The sequence below is a fragment of the Dipodomys merriami genome, unplaced genomic scaffold, assembly GCF_024711535.1.
Source record: "Dipodomys merriami isolate MVZ:Mamm:240054 unplaced genomic scaffold, mDipMer1.0.p SCAF_9, whole genome shotgun sequence".
Taxonomy (NCBI): Eukaryota; Metazoa; Chordata; class Mammalia; order Rodentia; family Heteromyidae; genus Dipodomys; species Dipodomys merriami.
The window spans coordinates 20,916,030-20,936,698 of record NW_027206512.1 but is presented as its reverse complement, the minus strand read 5'-3'; the positions used below and the strand labels follow the sequence as shown (position 1 = coordinate 20,936,698).

The 20,669-nt window shown below is 39.4% G+C and overlaps 1 protein-coding gene across 2 annotated transcripts in view; it reads left to right on the top strand.

Moving 5' to 3' along the window:
* Positions 1-20,669, top strand: part of Uso1 (USO1 vesicle transport factor) — an 84,235-nt gene that overhangs the window by 60,593 nt on the left and 2,973 nt on the right. For both annotated transcript variants that reach the window (XM_070012867.1, XM_070012868.1), the window contains 9 exons: positions 2,716-2,826; positions 3,143-3,261; positions 3,609-3,790; positions 4,108-4,229; positions 7,393-7,531; positions 10,342-10,505; positions 12,390-12,473; positions 17,545-17,643; positions 19,673-19,780. In XM_070012867.1, coding sequence (XP_069868968.1) covers positions 2,716-2,826; positions 3,143-3,261; positions 3,609-3,790; positions 4,108-4,229; positions 7,393-7,531; positions 10,342-10,505; positions 12,390-12,473; positions 17,545-17,643; positions 19,673-19,780 — 1,128 coding nt within the window. The remainder of the gene's footprint in view (positions 1-2,715; positions 2,827-3,142; positions 3,262-3,608; positions 3,791-4,107; positions 4,230-7,392; positions 7,532-10,341; positions 10,506-12,389; positions 12,474-17,544; positions 17,644-19,672; positions 19,781-20,669) is intronic.

Below are 20,669 nucleotides of genomic sequence, written 5' to 3'. Positions count from 1 at the left end.
ATGGTTATTCTAAGAATAAATTAATATATAACCATAACATTTAAGTTTGTTACGGGAGTAGTTATAAGTTTTCAATAGCACATGGTTAATGGAGAATGACTGTAATGTTCAACTTTCCAATTTATGTAGTAACATAAAGATATATTGTAATCACAGTAATGACATATAGGCAAAGAAAACAGAAAAATAATGTATCATATGGAAACCAAATACACATTGATGTTTACTTGGCAAGTATTTGAAGAAGTCTAATGTGAACTCATTCAACTCAGTGTCAATTATACCTGAGAATAGATTATAGGAAGACCAAGCTACTCACATCAAAGTTTAATATACTAGAATAGTTTGGGCAGGAGGAATTTTTCAGAACATAGTGATTATTTTAAATTTATTCTTTGCTACTATATTTGAATATTTAGTGATCTATTACTATGATGGTTTTCATTATTTCAGATGTTTTCCTTCTAAAAATACTGGTTATATAGTAATGTAAATATGGGAAGTTGCAATGTCATAAACTAGGAATAATGCACATAGAAGACATAAACATATTGTATTCAAATTTAGAAACCTTTAATTTTCTGGACATGCTAATTTTCAATATTACTTAACTGTATTTGGCAACAGTATAGTACTTAGTGATTCAGGGCACTTAGATAATTTTTTTTTTTTTTTTTGGTTGGTCGTGGGGCTTGAACTCTGGGCCTGGGCGCTGTCCCTCAGCTCTTCAGCTCAAGGCGAGCACTCTACCACTTGAGCTACAGCGCCACTTCCAGTTTTCTGGTGGTTTATTGGAGATAGGAGTCTCACGGTCTCTCCTGCCCGGGCTGGCTTTGAACCACGATCCTCAGATCTCAGCCTCCTGAGTAGCTAGGATTACAGGTGTGAGCCACCAGCCCCCAGCGGCACTTAGATAATTTAAATAAACTTTTTCAACCCTTAATTATGTTGAGATTTCTCATGTGACATGTCACTTGTTTGTGTCATTGTCATTGTTATTATTTTCTTATTTGGAAATATGTTCTCATAGAATGTAACTATAAATGGCTCAGATTTTAAAATTAGATTTTTATTATCATTAAGTAGTTGTACAAATGAGTTAACATTCAGCAAATATTTCATCATATTCCCTCAACTCTCCTCACCTCTCCCTCAATTTTCTTTTTTTTCCTTTTGGCAAATCCTGGGGCTTGAACTCAGGGCCTGGGCACTGTCCCAGAGCTTCTTTTGCTCCAGTCTAGTGCTCTACCACTTGAGCCACAGTGCCACTTCTGCTTTTTCTGTTTATGTGGTACTGAGGAGTAGAACCCAGGGCTTCATGCATGCTAGGCAAGCACTCTACCACTAAGCCACATTCCCAGGTTCCCCCTCTCTTCAATTTTCTTATGACTTCATTCTAACCTCCCCCAGAAGATTATTTTGTATTTTTCCTGATTTTAAGAAGGTAGAAATTTTTCCTTTATCGAGAGCTTATTTTTCACAGCTCTAATCTTAGCTAGAGGTTTTAGGATTGGAGGCTAAGATCTGAGGATCGCAGTTTGAAGCCAGCCCATGTAAGAAAGTCTGTGAGGCTCTTATCTCCAATAAACTACTCAAAAAAGTCAGAAATGATGCTATAGCTCAAGTGGCAGAGTAGTAGCCTTGAGCAAAGTTCAAGACCAAGTTTGAGACCCAGACTAGCCAAAAAGAAGGAACTTGTTTATGAAACTGATTGAAGGGGCTGGGAAGGTGGCTCAGTGGTAGAGTACTTGCCTCACATGTATGAGGCCCTGGGTTCGATTCCTCAGCACCACATAAGCAGAAAAAGCTGGAAGTGGCGCTGTGGCTCAAGTGGTAGAGTGCTAGCCTTGAGCTGAAGAGCTGAGGGACAGCGCCCAGGCCCAGAGTTCAGGCCCACAACCAACCAAAAACAAAAAAAAAAAAAAAAGAAAGAAAGAAACTGATTGAAATACCATTAATTTGTCTGGAAAATTTAGTTTTAGTAGTATGTCTTCACATCAAAATATTTTTTCTCTTTTTTTCTTTTTATTGTAAAGATGCTGTACAGAGGGGTTATAGTTACATGAGTAAGGTAATGAATACATTTCTTGTCAAACATTGTTACCCACTCCTTTGTTGTCCTTTTCTGCACATAGTATTTAAAATACCCAGTTTGGGGCTGGGAAGGTGGCTCAGTGGTAGAGTACTTGCCTCACATGTATGAGGCCCTGAGTTAGATTCCTCAGCACCACATAAGCAGAAAAAGCCAGAAATGGTGCTGTGGCTCAAGTGGTAGAGCGCTAGCCTTGAGCTGAAGAGCTGAGGGACAGCACTCAGGCCCAGTTCAGGCTCCATGACTGACAAAAATAAAAAATAAAATAACCAGTTTCTGTGTAGGCACATGAATCAATCCAAATTTCTGCACTCTGTTTATTTTTTTTTTATCTTTTTAACAATTCTTTTTATTTTTTTATTGTAAAGGTGATGTACAGAGGGGTTGCAGTTACATAAATGAGTGGATTTCTTTTTGAACATGCACTGTTTATTTTGGAACTTTCAGGCTGTGGTAGACACAGAATTTGTTCTCTTGTTGAATGTTTTCAATGTAGCTTTCTTACACAGATCTTTTATATAATGTTTACATTTTTTTATATAAATAAGACCAGATTTTAGGGAAACTTTGCTTGAAAAAAGAAAATGAATGGAAAGAGATTTCTGCTAATTTATCTATTTCAGGGAAGCAAAATACAGACAAGAGTTGGATTACTAATGTTGCTTTGTACCTGGCTAAGCAACTGTCCCATTGCAGTAACACATTTTCTTCACAATTCAGCCAATGTTCCATTTGTATCCTTTATATCTTAGCATCATACATGTAAGTAACTAACTTACATCTTTTAAGCTTCTTCTTGATTAGAAGTAGCCCTACACCCAAAATGTTTGAGTCCATTACCCTTTTATTTGTGTTACTACTTTTGAAACTATTATGGCTGTAATGATACACTTGTAAGTTGTGTGTATGTATATCACTGTTTTATAGTGTCTTGAAATACATACAGAATTTCTTGTAGGAAATCTTACATGAAATATATGGTCAATTCAAATTATACAATGAAGTATTCTAGTTATTATAAATCACTAAACTCCTTAACAAAGATTTCAGCTTACAGGACAGATTGCAGAAAATCTTGGAGAAGAAGAGCAGTTGGTCCAAGGCTTATGTGCCCTTCTGTTGGGTATTTCAATTTACTTCAATGATAACTCACTTGAGAACTATGTGAAGTAAGTAAGAATAAAATGACCTTCCTAGGGGCTGGGAAGGTAGCTCAGTGGTAAGAGTGTTTGCACTGCATGCATGAGGTCCTGGGTTTGATTCCTCAGCACCATATAAACAGAAAAAGCCAGAAGTGGCACTGTGGCTCAAGTGGTAAAGCACTAGCCTTGAGCTGAAGAGCTGAGGGATGATAGCACCCAGGCCCAGAGTTCAGGCCCCACGACCGAAAAAAAAAAAAAAAAAAAAAAAAGACCTTCTAATGGCAATGAGAAATAAGGAAATAAGGATATATTTTTCACCTAAAGTATAATTGGACCCATTTTTTTAAAGCATCTCAATATATTTATCTCTTAAGGGAGAAACTAAAACAACTAATAGAGAAGAGGATTGGCAAAGAGAATTTCATAGAGAAACTAGGATTTATTAGCAAACATGAATTGTACTCCAGAGCATCACAGAAACCTCAGCCAAACTTTCCCAGTCCAGAATACATGATATTTGATCATGAGTTTACAAAGCTGGTAAAAGAACTTGAAGGTAAGGTTTATACTGATATTTAGTAGAAGGTAATGTTGATTATGTTGTGTATGTATTTTCTAGATATATGATAAATCCCAAAGTTGATTTGTAGCCCATTGAAAGACTTCAGCTTCTGTAATAATGGAAAGATACTGCATTTATATCATGAGTTAGGTTTTTTTTTTTTAAATTGGTAAAGTCATAATAATACTTATGATGTTTAAAACAGGACTGGTGGTAGAGCATATGTTTAGCATGTGTGAGGCCCTAGATTTGATACTACCACAAAAGCAAACAAAAGTTTGAACAAATTTTAAATAAGCTCTCTTTTATAGGTGTTATAACTAAAGCTATTTATAAGTCCAGTGAAGAAGATAAAAAAGAAGAAGAGGTAAAGAAAACATTAGAACAGCATGACAACATTGTGACTCACTATAAAAATATGATTCGAGAGCAAGTAAGTACTAACTAGTGAATTGTCCTCTCATTTTTTTTTTCTTTGGGGTCCAGTCATAGGGCCTGAACTCTGGGCCTGGGCGCTGTCCCTCAGCTCTTCAGCTCAAGGCTAGCACTCTACCACTTGAGCCATAGCGCCACTTCCGGCTTTTTTCTTTTTGTTTATGTGGTGCTGGGGAATTGAACCCAGGGCCTCAGGCATGCAAGGCAAGCACTCTACCACTGAGAAACCTTCCCAGCCCCTGTCCTCTCATTATTGATTGGTACTTTCTTTTTTTTGGGGGGGAGGGTCCAGTCATGGGGCCTGAACTCTAGGCCTCAGTGCTGTCCCTCAGCTCTTCAGCTCAAGGCTAGCGCTCTACCACTTGAGCCACAGCGCCACTTCCGGCCTTTTTCTTTTTTCTTATGTGGTGCTGAGGAATCGAACCCAGGGCCTCACGCATGCAAGGCAAGTGCTCTACCACTGAGCCACCTTCCCAGCCCTTGATTAGTACTTTCTACTGTAGAGAAGAATTTTCCTGCATTTCAAATGAAAGAAGTTGCAGAAAGTAAAACTCATTATTTTCAAAAGCATCTGAATATTGAACAAATTGAGCCCTTGAATGTGTACTAAGCACACAATGTTGTATATTAAAAATGTGAATCATGGCTGGGAATGTGGCTTAGCGGTAGAGTGCTTGCTTGCTTAGCATGCATGAAACTCTGGGTTTAATTCCTCAGTACCACATAAACAGAAAAAGCCAGCAGTGGCACTGTGGCTCTAGTGGTAGAGTACTAGCTTTGAGTAAAAAGAAGCTCTGGGACAGTGCGCAGGCCCTGAGTTCAAACTCTAGGATGGCAAACAAACAAAAAAATCCCATGAATCAGACATATTCTCATATCAGTCCCAGATGGATTTGTAAATAAATTACTATATTGTCTAGTAATAAACCTAGTCTTCGTAATGACAGCAGCAAGAGATACCTAATTTAGTGAAGTAGGAGCAAAGGCTTACAGAAAATAGAAGTAGAGCTCTAAAAGGATGCACACGGATGAACTACACAAAAAGATAAAGAAGAAAGGCAGAATATGGCAAACAGCGTTAAGTTTAACTGTAGTGTTTTTGGCATGTACATAAACATTCTGGCAGCCATGTGAAGAAGAAATTTAAGGGTCAAGGCTAGTGGAAAAGAGCCCACAAGAAGTTTACTGTGGAGGCTGGAAATGTGGCTTAGTGGTAGAGTGCTTGCCTAGTGTGTATGAAGTCCTGGGTTCAATTCCTCAGTACCACACGAACAGAAAAAGCCAGAAGTGGCGCTGTGGCTCAAGTAGTAGAGTGCTAGCTTTGAGCAAAAAATGCTCAGGGACAGTGTCCAGGCCCTGAGTTCAAGCCCAGGACTGGCCAAAAAAAAAAAAAAAAAGTTTACTTTGGGAGTAGGTTACCCTTTTTGTTAACTGTATTTTACAGACTCATTCAGCATGGTTTTGAGATGTTTTGTTTTCCATAGTAGTTACTGAACTCAAGGCCTCCTACCTCCAGTGAGGCAGGTTTATCCCCTTCCCTGTCATTTTCTGTCCTATAGTAACATTGAAATTGAAATTGAAATTTTAAGGAAGTGGTAATACTGTAATACAGTTAACATTCAATCTAAGCCTGTCAGTTCAAAGCAAACCAAAAACTAGAATTATCTGATCAAAATTTAAGTCATCACACTACTTTAGCATTAGTAGGATTTTTCATTTACGTGTTGGTACAAATACAGTCATTTCCAGTTGGTAAAGTAATACTTTGGCATAATGAAAACTACTCAGAGGGGCTGGGAAGGTGGCTCAGTGGTAGAGTGCTTGCCTTGCATGCATGAGGCCCTGGGTTCGATTCCTCGGCACCACATAAGCAGAAAAAGCCAGAAGTGGCGCTGTTGCTCAAGTGGTAGAGCCCTAGCCCTGAGCTGAAGAGCTGAGGGACAGCTCTCAGGCCCAAGACCGACCAAAAAAAGAAGAAACTACTTGGAACGTGATGTATAGCATACACTTGGAAGAAAAAAAGTGATTTGACACAATTACTGTAGTGACTCATTTTAAAATATTTTTTATATTCCACTTACATACACCACTCAGTACTGTTTGGCACTAAACATAGCATATAGAGCTATAAAATGTTTATAGCCTTTGAATTCTAAAGAAATTCTTCAAAATTCAGGAAAATATAAAGAGTAAAGATAGTATTGTAATGTTATTGATTATTTAAAAAATGGAAAGCAATCTGTCTTAAATGTCTAATATAATTTATATTATATCTTCCAAGTAACCACCAAAAGCCACATGTGGAGTTGTGGCTCAGATAGTTGGGCAAAGCTCAGGGACTGCATCCAGACTCTGAGTTTAAGCCACAGGACCAGCACACACAAAAAATATGATTGAGAAACTGTGTGGCAATGTGGTAAAATTATGGGACAAATAGTAAGTTAACTAAATATGTATGAACTGATTATAAGAAATTTAAAAACATGCACTGGAAATCAAAAGAAAATAAAGAAATTATCAAATTCCCACTGTAGTAAAATTAGGATGGCAAGAGTTGAAAGCCCTTTTTTTCCCCCACCTTTAAATGGTCTATGAGTAATGTAGATTTACATGTATATCTGAATTAACTAAGTTTCTTTAATAGGTATATAGTTCTTAAATGGCTTGATGAACCATAAAATGGAGTTTTTCATTTGAATTTTCTCTATAATTGCAGCAAGACTGCATGTTGTGCCATAGTGTTTGTTAATGAGGCCCTGCTTGAAATCTTGGATTTCTGTTGCATGCTAATTGACTTTGCCTTGGGGCATATATTCATGTATTAATGTTTAATTATTAAATGACTTTGACAGTGTTGGTACTGTTGACCACAAAAACCTTCTACTTTTTTTTTTTTTCTGTGAGTCCTGGAGCTTCAACTCAGGGCCTGGGCACTGTCCCTGAGCTTCTTTTGCTCAAGGCTAGCACTCTGTCATTTGAGCCAAAGTGCTACTTCTGGCTTTTCTGTTTATGAGGTACTGAAGAATCTTAACCCAGGGCTTCTGCATGCTAGGCAAGCACTCTACCACTAAGCCACATTCCCAGCCCCTTCTACATTTTTTAATTGTTCATTTGCTTAATGCTACTAAGTTAAAACACTTGAATTACATTTTGTTTTATAGGATCTACAGCTAGAGGATTTAAAACAGCAAGTTTCTACATTAAAATGTCAAAATGAACAGCTCCAGACAGCAGTCACACAGCAAGTATCTCAAATTCAGCAGCATAAAGATCAGTATAATCTTCTTAAAATACAGCTAGGTAAGTAGAGCTAGACATCAGCACTATAGTGGCCAGGTAACATTCTTTTTTTTTTTTTTTCCTGTCACTTTAGTCATTGTGGCTAATATATGTTAAAGACAGTTTAAAGCAAAATGGTTTGGTAATTAAGAGTAGTTAAGCTCTAGCTTAACTACTTTTTTTTTTTAAGTTGCCTTTAATCCTAGCTACACAGGAGGCTGAATTCTGAGGCTTATGGTTCAAAGTCAGCCTGGGCAGGAAAGTCCATGAGACTCATCTTCAGTTAACCACCAAAAAACTAGAAGTGAGGTATGGCTAAAGTGGCTGAGTGCTAGCTTTAAGCAAAAAAAAAACCTCAGGAGTAATATCCAGGCCCTCAGTTCAAGCCCTGGGATCAGCATACACACACAAAATAATAATTAAGATTGAATCTTTAAAAAGGAAGTTTAAGCTCCTGGCTGCTTTATTGATCATGTGACCCAGTCATTTTTGTTAATCCTGGCTTGGCTACACATTAGACTCTTGTGATATACTTTGTAAAAATATACCAATACAAAGCTAGATCTGAAATATACTGGGACATGATAAATTATGCAAGGCTAGCCATTCACACATTGGGAAACTATAGGAGGATACTCTTAGGATACTCATAGGGTACTAAAGGAGTAGTATACTCTTAAGAACCCAAAGGCATAACACTTCTGAACATTTAAAATACTGTTTATTGAAACAAGTTGTAGGAAATGAAGCATATTTTTGTTGTTGGGGGTGATGGTGGTGGTGTGGTGTGTGTTTTTTCTGTTGGAGGGGTCAAGGGGGAACACAGAATTGGAGGGAGGAAGAACAAACAGTGGCAGTTCACAGCAGACACTGTGGAAAAAGAACTGTGCAACTTGTAGGCAAAGATGAGAGGGGGAAACTGGGGGGAAGGCAAAGGAAGGATTGACAGCATCCAAAATGGAAACGTACTCATTACCCAACTTATAAAATGGCAACCTCAGCCGGGTGCCAGTGGCTCATGCCTGTAATCCTAGCTACTCAGGAGACTGAAATCTGAGGATTGCCATTCAAAGCCAGCCCAGTACATGAGACTCTTATTGCCAGTAAACCACTCGGAAAACCAGAAGTGGCACAGTGGCTCAAGAAGTGGTTGAGTGCTAGCCTTGAGCTGAAGAGCTGAGGGACAGAGTTCAGGCCCAGAGTTCAAGCCTCATGAACGATTAAATAAATAAATAGCAATCTCTCAGTACAGCATCTTAATAATAACATTAAAGTTTTATTTTAAAAAATACCAATGCTGTGGGAACCCATTGGAATTTAAGATTTATTTAATCTGTTATAAGGTCTAGTATCAATTATTAGTTTCCCCAGCTGATTTAATAGTTGAGAATGAATGATCTAGTCTTTCAATTTCCTTATCTCTAAAATGGAGATAATAGGGGCTGGGAAGGTGGCTCAGTGGTAGAGCACTTGCCTTGCATGCCTGAGGCCCTGAGTTCGATTCCTCAGCACCATATAAGCAAAAAGAAAAAAGGCAGAAGTGGCCCTGTTGCTCAAGTGGTAGAGCACTAGCCTTGAGCTGAAGAGCTGAGGGACAGCGCCCAGGCCCAGAGTTCAGGCTCCACAACTGGACCCCCCAAAAAATAATAATAAAATAAAATAATATGGAGATAATAGTGTTTGTGTCATCTGAGAGTACTTAAAAACTCTAATTGATTTTCTGAGAAATGGTCAGAGCTCAAATGTTTGTAACTTTTTTCCTATTTCTTTCTTCCTTTTTTTTTGTGGTGGTACTGAGGATGAGGCTTAGAGCCTAGCACATGCCAGTTAAGCTCTGTTTTACTGAGATACATTTATGGAACTCAAATGCATGCAAATAATATCATCTCATAGCATTTTATGATTCAAATACTCCTTTACTTAGAAGTACAAAGTTTGTTTTATTTGTAAGAGGATAACTAAAGTGTCCAGGAATTTTTTTCTTCCTTTATTATGACAGTATAGCTCATATAGATAGCTAGCTAGAGTTTCTTAAAGAATTTTACTTTCGGGCTGGGAAGGTGGCTCAGTGGTAGAGCGCTTGCCTTGCATGCCTGAGGCCCTGGGTTCGATTCCTCAGCACCACATAAGCAAAAAGAAAAAAACCGGAAGTGGCGCTGTGGCTCAAGTGGTAGAGTGCTAGCCTTGAGCTGAAGGGCTCAGGGACAGCGCCCAGGCCCAGAGTTCAGGCCCCACGACCGGACCCAAAAAAAAAAAATAAAAAATAAATAAAAAAGAATTTTACTTTCTCCCACAGTGATTAACAGAATTGGAATTAAAATGGCTATAATTTTTCATCATAGGTCACCAAACCATACACGTTAGTACGATTAGGCTTGTTTTCCTCCTATAAGCCCTGAAAATATCAGTTCAACATTCGTATCAATATGCTGTTTTGCAAATAGAAAATAAAAAATGCTCCCAAATTAATTTAGCTAAGAAAGTTGTATATTTGAGTCTTACAGCTATAGTAATATAATATTCTAGCCATCTAGATAAAACAAAATGATGCCAGGCACCAGTGGCTCACACCTGTAATCCTATCTACTCAGGAGGCTGAGATCTGAGGATCACAGTTCAAAGCCAGTCCAGGCAGGAAAGTCTGTGAGACTCTTTATTCACCAGAAAACCAGAAGTGACGCTTTGGCTCAACTGGGTGGTAGAGCACTCCCCTTGTGCTGAAATGCTCAGGGACAGAGCCCAGGCCCAGAGTTCAAGCCCCATGACCAGTCAAAGAAAAAGAAAAACTTACATTCCATTCTGGCTTTTCCAATTTTGTTCCTGTTTAATAGGAAAAGACAATCATCATCAGGGTTCTTACAATGATGGAGCTCAGATGAATGGCATTCAGCCAGAAGAAATTAGTAGGTTGCGAGAAGAAATAGAAGAATTAAAAAGTAACCAGGAACTTTTGCAAAGCCAGTTGGCTGAGAAGGACTCTTTGATTGAAAATCTGGTAAGTAGATACTAAATTTAAATAAAAGATCAAGGATGATTTTTATCATCTTGTTTGATTGTATTGCTAGCTCCCATAAACTACAAAATCATTAAGGTATGAGCTTTGGAATTAGACTAAGCTTCACTGCTCCTTAGACAGTTGATTTTTTTTTGGTCGTAGGCCTTGAACTCAGGGCCTAGGCGCTCTTTTTGCTCAAGGCTAGCACTATACCACTTTAAGCCGCAGCTCCACTTCTGGTTTTTCTAGTGGCCAGTTAGAGAGAGGTAAGAGTCTCATGGACTTTTCTGCCCAGGAGGACTTGGAACCTCAGTCCCTAGATCTCAGCCTACTAGGATTAGAGGCAGGAGCCACCAGTACCAGGCTGATAATTGATTTTTTTTTTTTTTTTTGGCCATTCCTGGGGCTTGAACTCAAGCCTGGGTGCTCTCCCTGACCATCATTGTCCTCGTCGTCCTCCTTCTCCTCCTTCCCCCCTCCTTTCCCTTCCTCCTCCTTCCCCCCTCCTCCTTTTTCCTCCTCCTTACCCCCTCCTTCCTCTTCCTCCTCCTTCTCTTCCTCCTCCTTCTTCCTCCTCCCCCTTCCTCCTTCCTCCTCCTTCTTCTTCTTTCTTTTTCTTTCTTCTTCTTTTTGTGCTAGTAATGGAGTTGAATTCCAGGCCCTAGTGCTGTCCGTGAGCATTTTTTGCTCAAAGCTAGTACTCTACTACTTTAAGCCACAGCTCCTCTTCCAGCTTTTTGTGGTTAATTGGAAATGAGTCTCATAGACTGTTCCTAGATAGGCTTCAAACTGGGACTCTCAGATCTCAGCTTCCTGGGTAGGTAGGATTACAGGCATGAGCCACTAGCACCCAGTTTAGATAATTGAATTTAAAGCAACTTAGGAAGTCTATTTAAACTTGTTTCTTCATTTTGTTTTTTCAATGCTAGGAGCTGAACATTTTTTTAAGGGGAAAAACATTTTTTATTCTGGGTTGTAGACATTAAGGGATGTGTACATGAGTTATAGTCATTGGATTTTTTTTATTGTGAAATTACTGTACAGATGGGTTACAATTACATGAGCAAGATAATGAGTACATTTCTTGTCAAGCATTGTAGCCTCCCCTTCCCATCCCATCCTCCCTCTGCCACCTCCTAAAGTTGTAAAGTTCGTTTTCGACATAACAACTTATACATCTCATTGTTGCAATGGGTCCATCTGTATCCCTATTTAAACAATTTGTTTTTTCCCTTCCCCTCCACAAATTATACCAACACCAAATACAGTGAAAGCAGGGGTTATACCGTGGGGAACTGAACGTTTTGATTCTTGACCTATACCAGTAGGTAATGATGATGGCAATGACTATTTCAGAGATTTAAGTGAAATAATGTTTTAATTCAAAGAAGTAGTTCAGCACATGCTTGTTTGTATGTTTTTCTTCCTTCAGATGTAATAAATTACTTGTTACAATTTTATTTGCTATAGAAAAGCAGTAGTAAGCCGGGCGCTGGTGGCTCACGTCTGTAATCCTAGCTACTCAGGAGGCTGAGATCTGAGGATCGAGGTTCAAAGCCAGCCCGGGCAGGAGAGACCATGAGACTCCCATCTCCAATAAACCACCAGAAAACCGGAAGTGGCGCTGTAGCTCAAGTGGTAGAGCGCTCGCCTTGAGCTGAAGAGCTGAGGGACAGCGCCCAGGCCCAGAGTTCAAGCCCCATGACCGACAAAAAAAAAAAGAAAAGCAGTAGTAATATATGCTATATTGAAATATAAAAACTAGAATGTTGATAAAAATTTTGGGGAAGCATCTATAAGATGTAATTTATATGCACAGTACTGTTTCAACTTTTTTCTTGCTGTTTAGACTGAATTTACTTCACTGTTTGTTTCTCTTCTCAGAAATCTCGAACATCTGGTATGAATGAGCAGTCTTCAGCAACAGCTTCAGCTAGAGATTCTGAACAAGTTGCAGAATTAAAACAGGTAGTTTTCCAGATTGACTTGGGTTCTGTTTTGTTTTAATTATAATACAGTACCAGTCCTATTAGTTTCATAGTGTAAAACTACTTTGATTGTAGTTGATAGACAGTAATTGACAGGTGATGCTAGACATTTGAAAGTCTAAAAGTGGGTTTTAACTATGGTAGTGGTATTTTGCTTTTCATTGTGTTTTCTTTTTCTTTTCTTTTCTTTTTTTTTCCTTTGGTCGGTTGTGGGGCTTGAACTCTAGGCCTGTCCCTGAGCTCTTCAGCTCAAGGCTAGCACTCTACCACTTGAGCCACAGTGCCACTTCTGGCCTTTTCTGTTTATGTGGTGCTGAGTAATCGAACCCAGGGCCTCATGCATGCAAGGCAAGCACTCTGCTGCCGAGACACCTTTCTAGCCCCCATGTTTTTTTCATTGGTGTTTTACCAGTTTTCAGCATTTCCAAGATTATTTGTAGATAGATTATCAATAAGAAGCTTAAAAGAAGATTTGTAATATAAATATATTAAGATATAGTTATAAATTGCAAATATGAAATATAATTTTCATTACTGTTAAGAATTGCTTGCTGGGTGCCAGTGGCTCATGCCTGTAATCCTAGCTACTCAGGAGGCTGAGATCATGGTTCAAAGGAAAGTTCATGAGAGTCTTATCTCCAGTTAACCATCAGAAAACCAGAAATGGCTCTGTAGCTTAAGTGGCAGAGTGCTAGCCTTGAGCTGAAGAGCTAAGGCACAGTGCCCAGGCCCAGAGTTCAGACCCACGACTGATTTTTTTAAAAAAATGTGGGCTGGGAAGGTGGCTCAGTGGTAAAGTGCTTGCCTTGCATGCATGAGGCCCTGGGTTCGATTCCTTAGCGCCACATAAGCAAAAAAAAGAAAAAAGCCGGAAGTGGCACTGTGGCTCAAGTGGTAGAGCACTAGCCTTGAGCTGAAGAGCTGACAGTGCCCAGGCCCAGAGTTCAGGCCCCACAACCGGACCCCCCAAAAAAATTTTTAAAGAAAATGTATGCTATAACACAAAGATAACAACAAAAATGGCCAGGCATTGGTAGCTCACACCTGTAATTCTAGCTCTTCAGGAGGCTGAGATCTGATGATCATGGTTCAAAGCCAGCCTGGGCAGTAAAGTCCTGGAGACTCTTATCTCCAATAATTCACTCAGAAAACCAGAAGTGGTGCTGTGGCTCAAGTGCCTGGAGCTGAAGAGCTGAGGGACAGCACCCAGGCCCAGAGTTTAAGCCCCACAACAGACAAAAAAAAAAAAAAAAAAAAAAAAAAATGTAAATTAAGTAAATACAAGCAGCAAAACATCAACAACCTGAAACTATACTTGCTGTAATAAATAGTCCTGAGATACTGAGTAGGTGTCTGCCAAGACACAAAGTCCGCTGACCATTAACTGACTGGTTCCAAATTTGAGGCACAGGTGTACTTTAAGAATGTACACTAAGCCGGGCGCTGGTGGCTCACGCCTGTAATCCTAGCTACTCAGGAGGCTGAGATCTGAGGATCGCGGTTCAAAGCCAGCCCGGGCAGGAGAGACCGTGAGACTCCTATCTCCAATAAACCACCAGAAAACCGGAAGTGGCGCTGTAGCTCAAGTGGTAGAGCGCTCGCCTTGAGCTGAAGAGCTGAGGGACAGCGCTGAGGCCCAGAGTTCAAGCCCCACGACCGACAAAAAAAAAAAAAAAAAAAAAAAAAAAAAAGAATGTACACTAAGGGCTGGGAAGGTGGCTCAGTGGTAGAGCGCTTGCCTCGCATGCCTGAGGCCCTGGGTTCCATTCCTCAGCACCACATAAGCAAAAAGAAAAAAGCTGGAAGTTGCGCTATGGCTCAAGTGGTAGAGCGCTAGCCTTGAGCTGAAGAGCTGAGGGACAGCACCCAGACCCAGAGTTCAGGCCTCACAACCGGACCCCCCCCCCAAAAAAAAAAAAGAATGTAAACTAAGAGTGTACAAGGATTTCTGTAAGACTCATGATAACTAATTTCAATGTCATAATACATTTCAAATTTGTGACATGTTTGTCCCCTCTCAAACCACTGAAGTTTCCTATAGTCTACTTAAGGGACTTTAGAGAAACACAGTTCTTTGACTTTGCGTTTTGAGGTAATTTTAGATTTATAGAATTATTTCAAAAATAGTTCAAAGAGCTACTTGTCTTTTATCATCGTTTCCTAAGGCTGAAAACCCACAGAAACTTAGTGTAATTACCAAGAGATGTAATGCTTTAAACCAAACTGCTTTAGTTCATTGGCTTTATTATTACTCACCAGCATTTTTTTTAGTAAAACTGTTTCAATCACAATCTAGCCTGCTTAGTTATTCTGTATATTTAGTTTACCTAATCTGTAACACTTCCTCTTGTCTTTCTTTGTCTTTTATTAACTCTGGCCTTGAGGCTTTCAAATACTGACTATTCAAGTGAAAGGCTAGAACAAAGTCTTCTAAGCAAAGGGCGCTCCTAAACAGGCTGGGGTAGTAATGCTAATATCAGATAAAACATATTTCACATTACAATTAGAAAAAACAAGGACAGGGCTGGGAAGATGGCTCAGTGGTAGAGCGCTTGCCTTGCATGCTCAAGGCTCTGGGTTCGATTCCTCAGCACCACATAAGCAAAAAGAAAAAAGCCGGAAGTGGCGCTGTGGCTCAAGTGGTAGAGCTCTAGCCTTGAGCTGAAGAGCTGAAGGGACAGCACCTAGGCCCAGAGTTCAGGCCCCACGACTGGACCCCCCCCCCCAAAAAAAAAAAGAAAAAGAAAAAACAAGGACATTTCATATTAATAAAGTGAACTCTCCATTAGGTTTCTGTCTGATGTGGTTCCCTGGTTTTGATTATTTTCTTTGGGTTATAGTTCTCCTTTTAGTATTTTTGGTAATGCTGGCTTCTTGTTCATGAATTCCTTTAATTTCTCTTTATTATTAAAGAGTTTGGTTTCTCTGTTGAATGTAAATACTAGTTTCACTGGATATACCAGTCTGGGTTGGCAGTTACTGGTTTTCAGGGTTTGGATGGTATTTTTCCAGGCTCTCCTTGCATTGAGGGTTTGTATGGAGAGATCTGCAATGATTCTAATTTTCTTTGCATTGTAGTATAGCTCCTAATTTTACAGTATTTAAAAATCAGATCTTTGCAATTCAGGTCTAGTGTCTTTACTACAGTGTGTCTAGAAGTGTTTTTTCTAGGATCCTGTCTTCTAAAGGTGTTCTGTATGCTTCTGTTATGTGGGTAAGGTCTTCTCTTTTGAGATTGGGGAAATTTTCTATAATAATCTCACTGAATAAATATTACATCCCTCTATTCTGGTATTCCTCTCCACTGATCCCAATTATAGGAAGTTTAGATTTCTTGGCATTGTCTGTCAGTTCTTGGACTTTCCTTTGGTAATTTCTGAGTGTTCCCCCCCCCCCATATCTAATACTTTCTTCTCCAGCTCCTCTTTTTTATCTTCAACTCAAGATAATCTATTTCCTAAGGCTTTCATTGTGGTTTGCATTGCAGAAATTGATCTATTTATGATTTCTATATTGGTTCTCAAAGTGTTAATTTAATCTTTTTAACAAGGTATGTTCTGTGCCTATTCTTGACTGCATCTCTTTTTTTAGGTCTTGGAATTCCTTTGATATTTCTTCTCTATACTCTTGAAATTGCTGTTGTATCTCTATTTTTATTTCTTTGGCCAATTCTGCCATCATTTCTTTAATATTTTGTTTTTCATTTGTTTGCTCTCACTGGAGTTCTTTCCTGGGTTGCTGCTGGCTTTTGGGTTTGGTTTGTTGTCTTGGTTGTTCATGAATCTTGTAATCTTCCTTTGTGATTTACGCTTTTGGATTCAGGATTTGTGAGGTCTGAGGTCCAAGCTCTGCCTATTGGTGTTCAACAGTAGGAGCCTTCACTTAGGGCCACTGTGGGTACTCTCTTGGTAGCGTGGGTGGTGCTCCTCCAGCGGCAGGAGCCTGTGCATGTTTTTGCGGTACTGGCCTAGGCGGCTTAGGATGCCGGTTGTGCTGCCCGTGCTTGTCAGTTCCCTGCGGGCTGGGGGCACTCCTGCAGCAGTTAGAGCTCAAGCACAATTCCCAGCTCCGCTCAGCCAGCAGCCTGCGGGAAGCTGCTCCATCTCCGCCAGGGCACGCAGGAGGGGCTGCTGGAGCTCAGTTCCTGTGGTGTGTGTGGGGGGGGGGTCCCTGGTGAGGTACTCACTGATCCTGGAACTGGTTAAGGGCTGTCCAGCAGTGCTGTGATCCGTGTGTTGTATAGTTCACTGGTTTCCCTTGTGGGCTGAGCGGTGGCGGTGGGAGCCCCTGGTCTGGTTTCAGGTACATTGTCGAGGCCGCTCTGTGGGAGTTTTCTGCATTTGGGTTCTATGGTCAGCTTGGGGTTCTGAGGCCCCAGGCTGCTTTTGAGGCTTGGGGGTCTGGAACTGCCCTGCCAGCAATGGCTCTTTGCACTTTTCTTTGTGCAAGTTCTGAGGGTTATTTTTCCTTTTCTTTTTTCAGTTCCTGTATTTCTCTGGTTGTTCACCTTTTTGCTGTTGTCCATCTCTTGGAGGAACTGTGTATTGGAACCCAAATTCTCTATTTAGTTGGAGAGGGCTATGGTGTTTCCCTACTGTTTTCTCCTTAATTTTTATTCTTGATCCCAGAGTTCAAAAATAGTTATTTAGAATTAGACTTTAAAACTTGAAAGTTATGGTTTTAGAGAGTGAGTACAGTCAAGAAAGGATATAATTTTTTAAAATTTAATCATGTAAATATAGACAATTTTTTGTTTTTTTTTAGGGGGTCAGTTATGGGGTTTGAACTCAACCTGGGCACTGTCTCTGAGCTTTTTTGCTTAGAGTTCTTCCATTTTGATCCACAACTGCACTCCCGTTTTGGGGGTGGTTAATTGGAAAAACGAATTTCATGGACTTTCCTGCCCAAGCTCCCTTCAAAGCACAATCCTCAGACCTCAGCCTCCCTGTGTATCTAGAATTACAAGCATGAGCCACCAGGTCCCAGCTAATAGACATCTTAATGAAATTGAAACTATTCGATGTTACAACTCAATTCTTTCTGTCTCTTAGGAGGTGGCCGCATTGAAGGCTGAGTTGAATTCGAAGTCTGTAGAGATTACAAGACTACAGACAGAAAAGCATGACCTACTACAGAAAACAGAAGCATTGGTAAGTTAATTCTCTTCTGCAAGGTAGTAAACATGAGATTGGTATATTATTTCTCAGTGGCAATGAAAAGAAATGGATTTCTCTGTTAGTTCTCTCTGATTGCTCACTGCCAGAGTCCTAGTGAGACACTTTCTGGTCTCTGTGACAGCCATTTTGTACCTAGACTCCAAGGTCAGTTTATTCAGTTATTTAGTGGTTTATTTATTCACTTATTTATTTTTGTTCTGGTCCTGGGGCTTTGAACTCGGGGACCTGGGCACTGTCTATGAGCTTTATCACTCAAGGTTAGCTCTCTACCCACAGCTCCACTTCTAACCTTTTGGTGGTTAATTGGAGATGAGAGTCTCACAGACTATCCTGCAGGGACTGGGTTCAAACTGTGATCCTCAGATCTCAGCCTCCACAGTAGCTAGGATTACAGATGAGACCCACTGGTACATGACTCCCTAATGATATATTTTGCTGCCCATGTTTATCCCCTTTGGTCCAAGCTGACAACTTTTCTGCTGGTATAAAATCATTAGGAACCTTATTGGTGTCCCATCCAACTCATACAAGTCTAAGCCATCAGATAAGATCCTCTGCAAATGCTTCCTGGCTAACTTCATCTCTGATTCTGACCTCTGCTGTGCTGGACCCATGAATCATACACATAAAATCACTATAAATGGTTATTTATATCCTTGATATTTTTGTCCAGAACACAATATAACTAGGCTGAGAATTTTCAAAATCTTTAAGTTCTGATTTCTTTTTCTTTTTTGCCAGTCCTGGGGCTTGAACTCAGGGCCTGGGCACTGACCTTGAGTTCCTTTTGCTCACGGCTAGCACTCTACCATTTGAGCCACAGCGCCACTTCCAGCTTTTTCTGTGTTTGTGGTTCTGAGGAATTGAACCCAGTGCTTCATACATGCTAGGCAAGTAGTCTACCACTGAAGCACATCCCCAGCCCCCATGATTTCTCTTTGTTTAACCATTCTTTTGACAGTTTATCTCCTGTTATATTTTACTCCAAACACCAAAGAGAAATAAGACTGTACCTCATACTTTGCTTTAAAATATTCTCTGCTAAATATCTGAGTTTAACAATTCAGAATTTTACATTTAATCTATGTAGCAGTTATGAGCTTGAAAACAACATAACAAACCCAGTCCCTGCCAGAAATATAAATAAAATGAAGTTCTATCAAACAATGGAACATGTTTCACTAAATTCTTTGCATCTTGTAACAGGATTGCCTATTCTTAAATTGCCAATAATACCTTTCATTTCCTTCTGAGACCTCACCAGAAGCACCATAGCATTCATAGTTCTGTCCTTGTTTTCTCCATGATTGTGTGTGTGTCTCTGAGAACATGGAGACTTTCTCTGCAACTCTTTTCTTTTTGTATCCTCACCAGAATTGCTTTCAATGTTTATATTTCTGCCAGTAGTCTTGTTGAAATAACTTAGGCTTTGTCTAACGTGTACCTTAAATCTCTACTTATCACCCATTTTTAAAGCCACTTCCACATTTTTAGCTGTTTGTTGCATTTGTACCCCCTTTCTGGTATTTTGTAGAGAAAATGTGGGGGAAAACAGTAAAACTTTGATTTACAAGTATCTCCTATAACATTTAAGAAAATACTTGTGTTTCATGAATTAATGGCATATTTGGCTCAAGTTATTTATCTATCTGACATAGTAGTGTGGACTTTTAGGAAGTTTATGAGGGAAAGATTGAAAAATAATCCTTGCTTCTTAGAAGCAGTGGTAGAGCTGCTAGAGTGGCCTTATTGATTACTTTTCTGGGTTGACCTTGAGGCTTCCCCCAGACCTCACCATACTCAAGATCATTGAATGCTGCTCTGCTGTGGCCACAGCTCATCTGTCATCAGAGAGCACTTTGTTGCACATAGTTACTTAAAGGTTATGTTTTTTTTAAATTGGAAATGAAATTTCAAAACAGCAAGAAGATTAAAATGACTGCTTTGAAAGTTCATATTATTTGTAACTTTAAAGCATTTTAAAACCTTTTTCTACTTTCAGTCAAAATCAGTTCCTGTACAAGGGGAAAGCGAGAATGTAATAGCTGCTAAAACTACTGATGTAGAAGGAAGACTGTCCGCATTACAGCAAGAGACTAAAGAATTGAAGGTTGGTTATTAGTGAACCTTTTATTGTACATAATACAAAATGAATTTCAAGAACCTTGATTTTATTTTGTTTACTCTCAGATCTTTAGGTTTATTTAAAAAAAGCTGATAGATGGGATATAGTTGGATTTCACATTTCTGTCCTTATTTTGATTACTAAAGATGACACAAAGACAGTTTTTAAATGCCATTTCAAACAATGGTATTGAATATAATGTAAGAATGTCTAGAAGTCAGGGTACCGTTTCATGGTAGAGCACTTGACTAGTATCTCTGTCACCACACACACACAAAAGTATTATATGCATATTGTGAAAGTAAATGCATTGAAAATATTTGTTCCCTTATCAACATTTGTATCAAGTCACAGAAGCAATAAGAATTAGAAATATACAAGCCATCTGTAGACTTCCCATAAGACTGAAGAAAATAGGAATATTAAGTTTTGCCAGCCTATTGTGTTATAGAGACTTGAGGATAAATAACATAAAGAAAAGGATAAAGTAAGTTTTTTTTAAAGTTATCATTGTAAAGATTAAAATGTGTTTGTGACTTTAGCTAAGTATAACTATGCCACAGTACTATAAATGTATGTAATCACTTAATCTCAATAGAGAAAAAAAAGAAATTGAGAACTGAATGGAGGAGCAAAGGTTAACAAATGGAGCAAAAAAAGGAGTTCTAAAACTTGGAAAAATAAAGATGATACATAATTGCACTTTTTGGTCTACGGTCAAAACATTTTTTTTTTTTTTTTTTGGTTGTGGGGCTTGAACTCTGGGCCTGAGCTCTGTCTCTCAGCTCTTCAGCTCAAGGCGAGCGCTCTACCACTTGAGCTACAGCGCTACTTCCGGTTTTCTAGTGGTTTATTGGAGATAAGAGTTTCACGG